General features: G+C 32.2%; 1 protein-coding gene across 2 annotated transcripts in view; it reads left to right on the top strand.

Annotated features, from left to right (window-relative positions):
- The window catches only part of LOC114334835 (uncharacterized), a 322,752-nt gene extending 310,963 nt beyond the window's left edge, over positions 1 to 11,789 (top strand). For both annotated transcript variants that reach the window (XM_028284940.2, XM_028284941.2), the window contains one exon: positions 8,554 to 11,789. In XM_028284940.2, coding sequence (XP_028140741.2) covers positions 8,554 to 8,695 — 142 coding nt within the window. In that variant the 3' untranslated portion in view covers positions 8,696 to 11,789. The remainder of the gene's footprint in view (positions 1 to 8,553) is intronic.
- Positions 11,790 to 13,939: the final 2,150 nt, after the last annotated feature.

The following is a 13,939-nucleotide window of genomic DNA, read 5'->3' as shown; positions in this document are numbered from 1 at the left end:
ATCCAATGTAATACCAATAAATTGGGAAAACGGCGAATGTTTCTTGAGGAATTGGGAAAAAAACTAATAAAACCAGTCATCATTTCCAGAAAAAATATTCCAATAACTAAAGGCTCTCACGAACTGGTAAAAAGGATACGAGCAGGAACAAGTAGACAAGATGGAAATGCTAGTGAACCTTCTATGGACAATCTAACTCCGCCTGCTAAACGAACACGCTGTAAACTTGCCCTAAAGACGATAACAAGACTAATTATTATGTTGTATACAGAGTGTCCCGAAAAGATTGGTCATAAATTATACCACAGATTCTGGGGTCAAAAAATAGGTTGATTGAACCTCACTTACCTATATACAATAGTGCACACAAAAAAAGTTACAGCCCTTTGAAGTTACAAAATGAAAATCGATTTTTTTTTCATATATCGAAAACTCTCAGAGATTTTTTATTGAAAATTGACATGTGGCATTTTTACGACAGTAAAATCGTAAAAAAAAATTAAGTAAAATTTGTGCACCCCATACAAATTTTATGGGGGTTTTGTTCCCTTAAACCCCCCCAAACTTTTGTGTACGTTCCAATTAAATTATTATTGTGGCACTACTAGTTAAACACATTATTTTTAAAACTTTTTTTGCCTCTTAGTACTTTTTCGATAAGCCAGTGTTTATCGAGATATTTTGAATATTTGTCGAATCCACCACATATTTGTATATGGTTAAGTACGGTTATAGAGACCTGTTAATAATCTGAAAATTTATTTATAATTTACATTTTTAGGTATATTTTTAAAAAGAAGCTACATCTCGATAAAAGGTGACTTATGAACAAAAGACTAAGAGACAAAAGTTTTAAAAACACTGTGTTTAACTAATGGTACCACAATAATAGTTTAATTGGAACGTACACAAACATTAGGGGGTTTAAAGGAACAAAACCCCCATAAAATTTTTACGTAAATATATTGAAAAAGAAGCCGCATCTCAATAAAAACTGGCTTATCGAAAAAATACTAAGAGGAAAAAAAGTTTTAAAAACGTTGTGTTTAACTAATGGTACCACAATAATGAATTAATTGGAACGTACACAAAAGTTTGGGGGGTTTAAGGGAACAAAATCCCCATAAATTTTTTATGGGGTGGAAAAATTTCACTATAATTTTGTTTTAAGATGTTCCTGACATAAGAATTATACATGTCCATTTTCAATAAAAAATCTCTAATAGTTTTCGATATATTGAAAAAAATCGATTTTCATTTTGTAACTTCAAAGGGCTGTAACTTTTTTTGTGAGCACATTTGTACTAAGGTAAGTTAGGTTTAATCGAACTATTTTTGACCCCAGAATATGTGGTATAATTTATGACCATTCTTTTCGGGACACCCTGTATATCACAAACATATTTGTAAAATCCATCCTTTTTATTACTGTGCCAGTTGTAAACTAAATTAAATTGTTGTAGATATGTGTTACTAGGCTTTTTTGAAAGAAAAAATGCCTTTTGTTTTTATTAATAAGGTTTAATTTACATTAACAACATAATTTTTGTTTAATTAACCATAATTTCTTGTTAATAAAGTTTCATTTATCACCACTAGCTTATTTTATTTCGATTAAGGAGCGTAAACCATAGTTGGGTCTTATTGACCCGAACAGTACATTTGTGTAGTTGACTCGAACGGGACAGCAGGGTTAAAAAAAATCAAAGTTGTGGCTGTCACATGAATAGGGATCACGGAAAGTTCGAAACATTGATGCTATAATATACTATGATTATTTTAAAAATCGACCTGTCCGAGCGTTTTGCTTATGTGCTAAAAATAAATAAGTTAATAAGGGGGGTAACACTTATTCCAGCGCACTGTATGAACTGGCAACTGGCTTTATTTTTCTAACTGCTTTGCAATAATTATTGTTCTTTTTCAGATTTATAAATATTTTTTTAAATACGCAAATAAAAAATTAGGATTTAGTTCTGGTGAACCGAGGAATCCTAACAGGAAGGACATAAGTTAAATTAAGATTTGTTTCATTTAAATAATTTCCAACGATATTATGGGAAGGTGCTCCATCTTGTTGGAACGAAAATGTATTTCTCTTAGACAAATATTTCTCATCAAAACTGTCAGAAAATTCGTTTTTAAGATATCTTTATACAGGGTCATTCATTAAGAATGTCCAATCTCTGAGTTGTAGATTCTATCAGACAGATTTCTATAGACCTCAAAATTTTAATATTTAACCCAAACCACTTAAATAAATTGTGGCTCGTTACTGAGTTACAGGGTGATTTATTTAAAAATTTAATAACTCTTTTACCCAGTAGGTACTTTAAAACTATTTGCCGTATCTTTGTCATTCTTGGCAGAAAGTGTAGGTACTATACACTATCTATACTAAATTATGATATACAGTTGAAACCGCTTATTGGAATAGCCTTCGTGCCAAGCAAAAATATTCCTATAACCAGGATATTCTATTAACCGTTCATTGACAGCTAGTAGACTCGTTTCGGGACCTCAACTTTTTATTCCTTAAACCGGGATATTCTTATAACCGGTATTCTAATAAGCGGGTTCGACTGTATAAACGTTTCTGGCTACTACCAGAGGCGAACGACAGGGGAGAGTGAACGGTTGACCCTATTTCGATTCTCCAATACTTTCTATTTAAATAATATATTCTTCATTCGTAACAATAAAAGTCATCACCTTTCGAGATTTTTTATGTTGAAAATGAAACGGCACAGCTATTTTGACTAATGTATTGTGTCACTTTATTTTTAACTCCAAATATCTCGAAAGCTAATGATTTTATCGGTACGAATGAAGAGTATATTACTTACGTGGAAAGTTTTGGAGAATCTAAAAATTATGCCAGTATTAGCACTTCCGTCAGTGGCGTAGAATTTTGGTAGGGTCAACCATTTACTTTCCGCTGTAGTACGCCTCTGGTAGTAGCCAGAAACGTTTGTTTAACATAATTTAGTAGGGTGTATAGTACCTACACTTTTTGGCAAGGATGATAAGGATATGCCAAATGCTTTTAAAGTACTGGGTAATAGATATTTATGTACCAAGTCAGTAAAGTGACTCTTTATCGAACGAGTCTGATATTACGAGAAGAGCGGGCGTAGCGAGCGAGGCGACTAGCAGACGAGTTCGATAAAGAGTCTTTACTGACGTGGTGCATACAAAATTTTATCGCCAACATATATTTTTTTAATTTAATGTCGTCCGAACCACTGGGGTTATAAACGACAACAATGTAAAATACTTATTAAAAATAAAAAGAGATTGTAATATTAAGTAAATACATATGTACTAACAAAAAGTATACCTGAAAAATTTGTGATACAATTAAATGTCTTTTATTCTTATTTCCGTTAGAAACTGTATGATTTGTTGATATTTGTATTGTCTCTAAGAAGCTCAGATATGTCCCTGGAAAGGTTGAGTTTACTTCTCGTTTACTGGTATATTTGACAATCGTTTAAGATATGTTTTATTGATATAAAATAATATTTGCCAACATAATTTGATATTGGTTTTAACACTTAATTACTTACAATTTACAATTTAAGAACTTTTTAAATTTTAGACGTCATAATAATTTCATGACAGTGATGACAGATAACTTACAAGATGGCCGCTTTCGATTTTTAATCGATAGTTATCAATATTGAATAATTACTAAATCGGTAAAGTTTTAATTAATTTTATATGAATATAATTACAAAATACTACAGAATTTCACTTTTTTACATAAATTTAATTGATAATATCGCACATATCGTACAATATTTTTAATAATTAAAGTACATAAATAAATTGTAAGTCCACTCAAATACTCGCCATTCGATTACTGCCATCGACCACTTACATTAAATCTCGGTTAATTTGATTATTCGCGGCAGGTAAAGTAAAATTCTTCTTTCAGTACAATAAAGTGTTACTTTACTGCCGCAAATGGCGTCAAATGAGTACAATAATTAATTACTTTAGTGACGGTTGGCGATAAAAATAATTTTCTAATTTTTAAATCAAACATCGTGTAACTCAGTAAGGAGCCTTATTTTATTTATTTGATTTGGGTTAAATATTAATTACATGTAATATGTATACACCCCACATATTCTTCTTTAAGTGCAATCTCCTCGAAGGAGGTCGGCAATCATCATAGCTATTCGGACCTTAGAGACAGCTGCTCTGAAAAGTTCATTTTCTGAGGAAATAGTCACGGGAAAAGTCCCGAGGGAAATTCTAGCTCGCCGTGATTTGATGGTGGTATTATAGGTTTTTTGGGTCGCTGAATCCAATGGAAGTGGTCTGGAAACCCAAATATTGCCGGTTTAATTGTTATTAACAAATTATGGTAAAATTAGGTATTTTCCAGATATTATTAGAAGCCCTGTAAAGAAATTGATAATATTAACATCTTCTCTGGTGTATTTTTGTTCCCTGAACCGAATGCGACTAGTCGCGATTACTCAAAATATGTTTTTATTTTGTTAATATCAAAATAATTGTTTATTCGCAGAAAAGGTCAAAATAATGCGCTATCTACAGCAAGTTTGTAGTCTTTTTCGTAGTATTCTTATAGGCTAAATCGATTGCCACTAGTCGTGATAGCTTAAACCACGTTCCGACTTTGTTATTAAGGGAAACGGAGCAAAATGCAAAATTTTGACGCATGTCAAAATTTTCAATGTGTTTTAAATGTATTCATTTTTTTCGAATCCTGAGAAAACTAATAAATATTTTTGAAAAATTTAACCGCAGAATGAAAGATTATTACCGAGGGCCGAAAGTCCCTGAAAACTTCTATACTAAGTTAGAGGTGAAAATAAAAGAGAAAATTTAGTGTGATTTTTAATTGCAAATATTTCATTCAAAACAAACTTTTTATTTATTCTAAGGGACTTTCGGCACTCGGTAATAAAGTAATCTTTCATTCTACGTTTAAATTTTTCAAAAATACTTATTAGTTTTCTCAGGATCCGAAAAAAATGAATATGTACATTTAAAACACATTGAAAATTTTTACATGCGTCAAAATTTTGCATTTTGCTCCGTTTCCCTTAATAAATTATTGCAAAAATAACTGTTCGCGTACTCACGGTTTTTGCTGAAAACTTAAAAGAACCTCTTGGATTGACATGAAATTTGGCATACACATAGCTAACATATCAATGAAAAAAGGTGATATTGTGCCGAAGTGTGCTTTTACCCTAGCGGCCAGTTTCACCCATTTTCGGGGGGTGAAAAAGATACCTTTTAAAAAGTCCAGAAATGGATAAACTGACTAATTCTAAAAAAATTTTGTTTTATAGAGTTTTTTCACGAAATCAATAATTTTCGAGTTATTTGGGAGTGAATATGCTCATTTTTCAACAAAAAAAAAACACGTTTTTAGTAGATTTTTCACAAATAACTTAAAAAGTAAGTATTTATCGAAAAAATATTCATAGTAAAAATATCATATAAAAAAATGGAAAAAATGTATGTATGACGTCTTTAGACCCAGTACAAGCAGAGTTATAGCTAATAAAAATAGTAGGTTCATATTCGTCAAATTCGAAATATGTAAAATATTTCAACGTAAAATAACCAAAAAATAAAGCAATTTTTGGGGAACACTCATTAGAACATTTTTAAAGTTAAAAAAAAAGCTTTATTTTTGTTTTTTAAAAAACTTTCTAGATTCAAAAGTAAGCAAGTTACGCTCAAAATAAAATTGGTCCTTTTTTGTGGTAAAAAAATCCGGAAAATCACCCCTAATAAGCATCTCAATTGAAATTAATCGTTACCGCTACAGAAATACAAAAAATCCAGAGTATTCAGGAAAACAATGCCTACATTTTTTTACTCTTTGAGTTCTTTGGTATCTCTAACAATTTTTAGTTATTTTGAAAAAAAGCATTTTTTTCAAAATTAAAAATTAAAATAATTTTACTTTAAAACCAAATTTTTTCAAAAATAAGCACTTTGAAACGATGAAACTTACAGTTATATATCGTATAAACACAACATAAGTAAAGCAACTGGCGAAGCGGTAACGATTAATTTCATTTGAGATCCTAATTAGGGGGTGATTTTCCCGATTTTTGTTTACCAAAAAAAAAAGACACCAACTTTATTTTGAGCGTAACTTGCTTATTTTTGATAATAGAGACTTTTTTAAAAATCAATAATAAAGCTTTTTTCAAAAATTCAAAAAAAGTTGAAATAAGTTTTCCTCAAAACGTGCTTCATTTTTTGGTTATTTTATGTTAAAATATTAGATTTGGAATTTGACGAATATGAACCTGTTGTTCATTAGCTACAACTCCGCTTCTAATGGGCCTAGAGACCTCACACGTACACAATTTTTTTCAATTTTTTATAGTCTATTTTTTGCTTAGAAATTTTTTTGAAAAATACTTCCTTTTTGAGTTATTTGCGAACAACCGTTTAAAAACTTGGTTTTCTTGTTGAAAAATGATCATATTTACTCGCAAATAACTCGAAAAATATTGACTTAGTAAAAAAACCCTATAGAACAAAGTTGCTTGGAATTAATCAGTTTATTCACTTCGGGACTTATTTTAAAGGTATTTTTTTTACCTCTGAGAAGGGGTGACACTCACCCTCAGGGTAAAAACACACATCGGCACAATATCATTCGTTTTCTTTGACATGGTAGCTATGTTTTTTTTAATTTAGAGCAAACACCGCAAGTACACGTACTATAAACAGGTATTTTGGCAATAATTTATTAATAACAAAGTCACAACGTGGTTTAAGCTATCACAACTAGTGGAAATCGACTTAGCGTATAAAAATACTATGAAAAAGGCTACAAACTTGCTGCAACAAAAGTAGCTTAGAATTAATCAGTTTATTCACTTAGGGACTTATGTTAAAGGTATCTTTTTTACCTCTGAGGAGTGACACTCACCCTCAGGGTAAAAACACACATCGGCACAATATAATTCGCTTTCTTTGCCATGTTAGCTATGTCTTTTTTTATTTAGAGCAAAAACCGTGAGTACACGTAATATAAACAGGTATTTTGGCAATAATTTATTTATAACAAAGTCGGAAAATGGTTTAAGCTATCACAACTAGTGGAAATCGACTTATATAAATACTATGAAAAAGACTACAAAATTGCTGTAGATAGCGCATTATTTCGAGCTTTTCTGCGAATAAACAATTATTTTGTTATTAACAAAACAAGAATATATTTTGAGTAATCGCGACTAGTCGCATTTGATTCAGCGACCAAAAATACACCATAGAAAACCTTAACACTATCAATTTATTTACAGGGCTTCTAATAACACGTGGAAAATACCTAATTTTACCATAATTTGTTAATATCAATTAAACGGGCAATATATAGGCAACCAGACCACCTCCATCGGATTCAGCGACCCAAAAAACCTATAATACCACCATCAAATCACGGCGAGCTAGAATTTCCCACGGGACCCCTTCTGTTGTGACTAGACTATACTGATTTTATTGTTACGAATGAAGAATATATTATTTATAAATATATAATGTATATTATATATATTTTACGTGGAAAGTATTGGAGAATCTAGAAATTATGCTAGTATTAGCAGTTCCGTCAGTGGCGTAGGATTTTGGAAGGGTCAACCATTCACTTTCCTCTGTAGTACGCCTCTGGTCGTAGCCAGAAACGTTTGTTAAACATAATTTAGTAGGGTGTATAGTACCTCACTTTTTGGCAAGTATGATAAGAATATGTCACACCCTTTTAAAGTACTGGGTAATAATAATTTTTAACTTTTTAAATCAAACATCCTATAACACAGTAAGGAGTCACATTCTATTAAACTGATTTTATTAAAATATTAACGTAAAGTTAAATATTAACTATTTGTAGGTAGTATACATCCTACTTCTTCTTCTTTAACTTTAAGTGTCATCTCCGCGACAGAGATCGGCAATCATCGCAGATATTCGAACCCTAGAAACGGCTGCTATGAAAAGTTCATTTGATGTGATGTACATCGGTACCATTCTCTCAAGTTGCGCAGTCACGATATTCTCCCTATGGGAGATAATTATATGCAATAAACGTTTCTGGCGTACCAATAACCAGAGGCGTACGACAAAGGAACGTGAATGGTTGACCCTTCCCACATTCTACCCCACTGGCGCAATTACTATTTTAGCGGAATTTTTCGTTTCTCCAATACTTTTTATTTGAATAATATGCTGTTCATTCGTAACGATAAAATCATTAGTTTAGAGATATTTGAAGTTAAAAATGAAAGGGTACAATACACTAATCAAAATAGCTGTGCCGTTTCATTTTCAGCTTCAAATATCTCGAAAACTTAGGGATTCGATTTTTTTTCTTCAGTTATGTATCTTTGTTGTTTGAGATTTTCTTTCTTTATTTTTGTATCCTCTTCCTCTTTTTTTTTTATTTTGTCAAATGTAAAAATTGCTGTTACAGTTTTGTGTTATCATATTTAATCCTGTTATGGATATATATCCGTATTTATTGTTTTGCTTTATTTTATAAATTTCTAGGTGGAATGCTGCCAAACAAACCGAAAAGAAACGATTTATCTGCCAAGTTCAAGCCAAAGCAGTCAAGGAGTTTGTCCCGAGAAGAAAAAAACCAGCAGATGCAACAATAAAAATTGTCAAAAATCATCCAAATGCCATATAGAACGAAAATAATGCAGTTTTGACGCATTCTAAATCTAAACATACGCCATATTGCAATTTAAATATCGAAACAGTATTGTTCTTATATTAGCGAACAAACGATATTATTAAGCATTGATGTGTAAAAAAAGCTTCTAATTGGATTAGGTTAGAATTTAACGCATGATGTTACTTTGTTTAAATCTTTTTGAGTATATACTCTATATAATATACTGTTAGAACACTATCCCTAGGCACCTCTAATAATTGTTGAATTAAGTAGGTATTTAAAAGTGCTCTCAAATGAAATTTAATAAAAAATTTTCCTCTTGGTAAAAGGTATATTAGTTTCAAAAGCCCTAAAAGGTTACAAACATATAAACAAAACGTTTTCGCTCTGTAACAAGAGCATCATCAGTGTTACAAGAACACGGTGAGCCAACCAAAAAAATACAAGCTGCCACCTCTTATAACATAATGACCTAGTTAGCTTTTGACCCACTTACCACGTGTGGGAGTCATATGTTGCCCTAGGACCGTATCCTTAGGAATTTTATCCATCTTTTGGATTTTTCGATGTATTCATTTATATAAGACTTTGGTCTCTTTTTTGAAAGGCTTTGACCTTGTATTTTTTGGTTGGCTCACCATGTTCTTGTAACACTGATGATGCTCTTGTTACAGAGCGAAAACGTTTTGTTTATATGTTTGTAACCCTTTAGGGCTTTTTAAACTAATATACCTTTTACCAAGAGGAAATTTTTTTATTAAATTTCACTTGTAATTAATGGTATACAGCCAAATACAGGAAGTTCTTCCTTGTGGATTACTCTCAAATGATCCTATCCATGTTTTCATTCAAATGATAGTCAAAATGCAGTAATGGATTGTTGTCCTGTTTTACTGTTAGTTCTAACTACACATTTCATGGTTATGTACAGCTTAGCAGAAGTGGTGACTTGCACGTTTCACAAAATTTAAAACATTATTTAATGGAATAAAATATATGGATAAAAATAAATACAAAATTTAAAAATGTTAATGAATAAAGTTCATACGCTTCTTTAAAAGTAATAAGCAGGGTGAATACACGAAAAGACTGCTAATAATAAAGAATAACTTCATCAGCAGGAAGTTGGACAAACACTTGAAAAGCTAAATAACGAAAAAGCTACAGGCCTACAGGTAAATACGTATTACATATTCCAAATATTTAAACGAAAACGAATTATTAAAATATTATGGAGCAGCAATGACCGACCAATTAACAAAATTATAAAACACAATAAAATAACGTAAGAATGGAGAAGAGCGGACTAATTCTACAATTCAAAAAAGGGGATACCAGAAAACTACAGAAGTATCAATTTATTAAATACTACCCTAAAACTTACAACTAAAATTTTATAAAACCTAATGAATCAGAGGATAAGTTTAGCAGATGAACGATAGGGTTCTCGTACTGAAAGATCGTGTACAGATGCAATATTCGTTATAAAGCAAATTACTGAGAAATCATTAGTGTATAATAGAGCAGCATTTTTCTCTGTCTGATTGAGTTGAAGAAATCATTTGACAGAGTAAGACTTAAAGATGTAATCCATCTTCTGTATAATAGAGAAGTTCCCCTAGATATCATAAAAACTATTGAAAACATCTACCAAAACAACAAAATGGAGTCAGAATAGATGGACAACTTACAGAACCTATAGACATAGGCAGCGGAATACAGAGAAAGATCTGTATTCCACTCTTCAATTTAATCATGGATGAAATCATCAAAAGCGTTAACAAAGGAGGAGGCTGCAGAACAATAAACAAAGAAGTAAAAATAGTCTCTTACGCAGACGACGCATTAGTGTCGCCCAAGATGACGATAGTCGGCAAATATTAGTTCACAGATTTAACAACAAGGCCAAAGGAATTCAATAGGACAATTTCATATCAGAAAACTAAAAAATAGTAATCAGTAAAGAACTAATCAGATGCAAAAAATAGAAATTGATAGCATCATATTGAATAAGTAATGGAAATAAAATACCTTGGAATTACACTGTCCAGCTACGGAGACATGGACAAAGAAGTAAGAAATCAAGTAGGTAAAAAAGCAAATATACTGGCAGGATGTCTTAATAACACTATATGGCGAAACCGACATATTAACACTGAGATGAAGTCAAAAATTTATAAAGCCAGTATAACACCAGTAATATATATTATGCATTAAAAACAAGACCGCATACAACCACAACATAAAGACTACTGGAAACAACAAAGATGAGAGTACGGAGAAGAATAATTACAGGAAATACCTACGCTGAGAAATCGAAAGAGGAGTGAAGACATTAAAAGAAAATGTAACGTATAATGTATTAAACGAATGTACGCCAAATATAAAAAAGAATGGCATAAATAACATAAGCAGAATGGGGGAGACGGGAGACTCGTGTGGTCAAAATAGCAAGAGATAAATCACCAATCGGTAGAAGAAAGATGTAGTTACAACCTTTCATGGAGGTATCAATACACCAATGAACAAGAAGCATGGCTTGTAAAAAGGGAGAAGAAGAACTTCATCAGAAGATAATTAAAAAGAATGGCACGACACTTGTTAAACAGTAAAAAACCGATTATAATGGTAACCGTTGGAATATAAAAGAAAATGGATGGCGTAATGGTTCATTTATAATAATGAAAAGGAAGAGATATTCCAAGTTCATCCTGGATAGAAATCATAAGAATTTTATAAAATGTGGTGCCTACAATTTTTTATACAGCATTAAAATTATAAGCTTATTTAACACCTACATTCAAAAAAGTCTTATCTTTGAAAATAAGTCAGACACAAATAAATAACATAGTTTTTTATCAGTGACATTAGATTCCGTAACATTATTTGTCAATCAAATTTATGAAATATTTACAAACATTTAACAAATGTAACAGCATGTGTGATGAAAAATGACCTAATTTGAATAATTTAGATAGTAACGAGTAACTGCAACTGCCACAAATGTAGATATGTAACCATACTTATTTTTATATTTGTTGTGAAGTCGTATTTTAGTGTACAGATATGTTTAACTATTTATTGTAAAAATAAAATATAACTCTAATGAACAGTATTTTAATTTTGCTGTAGCATGTTACTATCATACTATCATTGTATACTACAAAACCTAGTAACTACCGAACCATCTCAATAATTTCACACCCAAGTAAAATTCTGTTGAGAATCATCAAGTATCGCATGCAGACATACCTGGATAGACAAATACCACAAGAACAGGCAGGCTTCGTGAAGGGTAAAGGCACAAGGGAGCAAATTCTTAATATGCGACAGCTCATTGAGAAAGCACGAGAATTCAAAATTCCGATGATCATCTGCTTTCTGGATTATCAGAAGGCATTTTACTGTGTAGACTGGACAGTTTTGTGGAAAGTTCTACATGAGATGGGGGTTCCTGATCATCTGTCAGCTCTGTTGAAAAGCCTATATGAGAACCGTGAAACCAGAATAAGAATTAAAGACCATAAGTCCGATCCTTTTAAAATAGGTAGAGGAGTCCGACAAGGATGTATACTATCTCCAAGTCTTTTTAATTTCTATGGGGAATATATAATGAGAAAAGCACTCGACAAATGGAGTGGCGGTATTTCTATCGCAGGAAAGAAGATGTCAGATATGCAGATGATACAACATTAATAACTGCATCCGAAGAAGAAATGTCCAGCCTGCTGCAGCTAGTGGAAGCCGAAAGCAATATATGTGGTCTCAAGATCAATAAACAAAAAACAAAAATTATGATAGTAGATTATTCAAATTCACTTCAGACAACAGGAGCCTTAGACCAGTTTGAAGTGGTTAACGAGTTCAATTATCTAGGATCCTACATCAGTAATACAGGATCTTGTGAAACATAAATACGTAGGAGAATAGGCATGGCCAAAATCGCTATGAGTCGATTATCGAAAATCTGGAAAGATCGCTCCTTGTCGAAGAACACCAAAATAAGATTAGTATGTGCCTTAATTTTTCCCATATTTAATTACGGATCCGAAACATAGACAATGAAATCGGACGACAGAAAAAGGATTGACGCCTTTGAAATGTGGTGCTGGAGAATAATGCTTCGGATCTCATGGACGGAACACAGAACAAATCACTAAATCCTCCAAGAGCTTAATATTCAGACTCGACTTTCCTCTATTTGCCTCTCCAACGTCTTAAAATTTTTCGGCCATATTGCAAGAAGATGTAATGATAATCTTGAGAGACTTATAATTTCGGGAAACGTTGAAGGGCCCAGAAGTAGAGGTCGCTCACCTACTTGATGGACGGATCAAGTACAGAAAGCCAGTGGAAAAACAATCTCTGAATCCATGAGGGAAGCTCAGGACAGACGCCGATGGAAAGAGATAGTTGCTCGCATTATAGGGAATCACGACACTCAGCAATGAGGAAACGACTGAAGAGGAGGAGGATGTTACTATCTCAAATTTATACTACAAGCACCAATAAGCAGCGAGCAAAAGTACGTGTTAACGAATATCTGTCAGAAGAAATTGAAATTAGACGTGGGGTAAGACAGGGATGCGTATTGTAGCCAATTATTTTTAATGCCTATTCAGAAGAGATACTAAAAATAAATCCTCTTGAATATGAAATAGCTAGAAAAATACAAAAGAATTAAAATATTATAGTCTCCCACGCTATTATGAACTTACAACAAAATACAAACGAATTAAAAACCTAAATCTAAAATCGTGAATTGAGATGTCGAATTCGTTCAGATCTTCTTAACTGTGGATGTTCAGGTATAGACGACTGCTGTGGCGAATTGTTAATATCAGTAAGTTCTGCAGTAGCAGGTTCATTAATGCTTACCATTTGATTATCATGATGATCAGGTTCTATCATTGGATCTACATTTTCATTGATAGGGTTTGGATGTAAATGTAGTGGAGGAACTGAAAGATGGATAGACGACAGAATATGTAGGGGAAGTTCTTGATATTTTGGCTGATTACTTCTGGTTCGTTTACAAAGGTTACATTCTTTTCAGGAACCATGGTTTTACGAATTTGGTCAATGTGACGTTTTAGACAATACCCATGATCAAGTTGGACTTACTTGGTAATGTAACAATCGATACATTTTAACAATTGTGCCAAATTTCCAAAATTCCTGGTGTCCTTGGTAATACCTTACTTGTACCCTCTCCAGCTGCACAGGCCAATCAAAATGATCGGAAGGTTGATATCT

Source organism: Diabrotica virgifera, chromosome 3 (genome assembly GCF_917563875.1).
Source record: "Diabrotica virgifera virgifera chromosome 3, PGI_DIABVI_V3a".
Classification (NCBI taxonomy): Eukaryota; Metazoa; Arthropoda; class Insecta; order Coleoptera; family Chrysomelidae; genus Diabrotica; species Diabrotica virgifera.
Note: the sequence above shows the minus strand (reverse complement) of the source record. Positions and strands in the feature narration are given on the sequence as shown.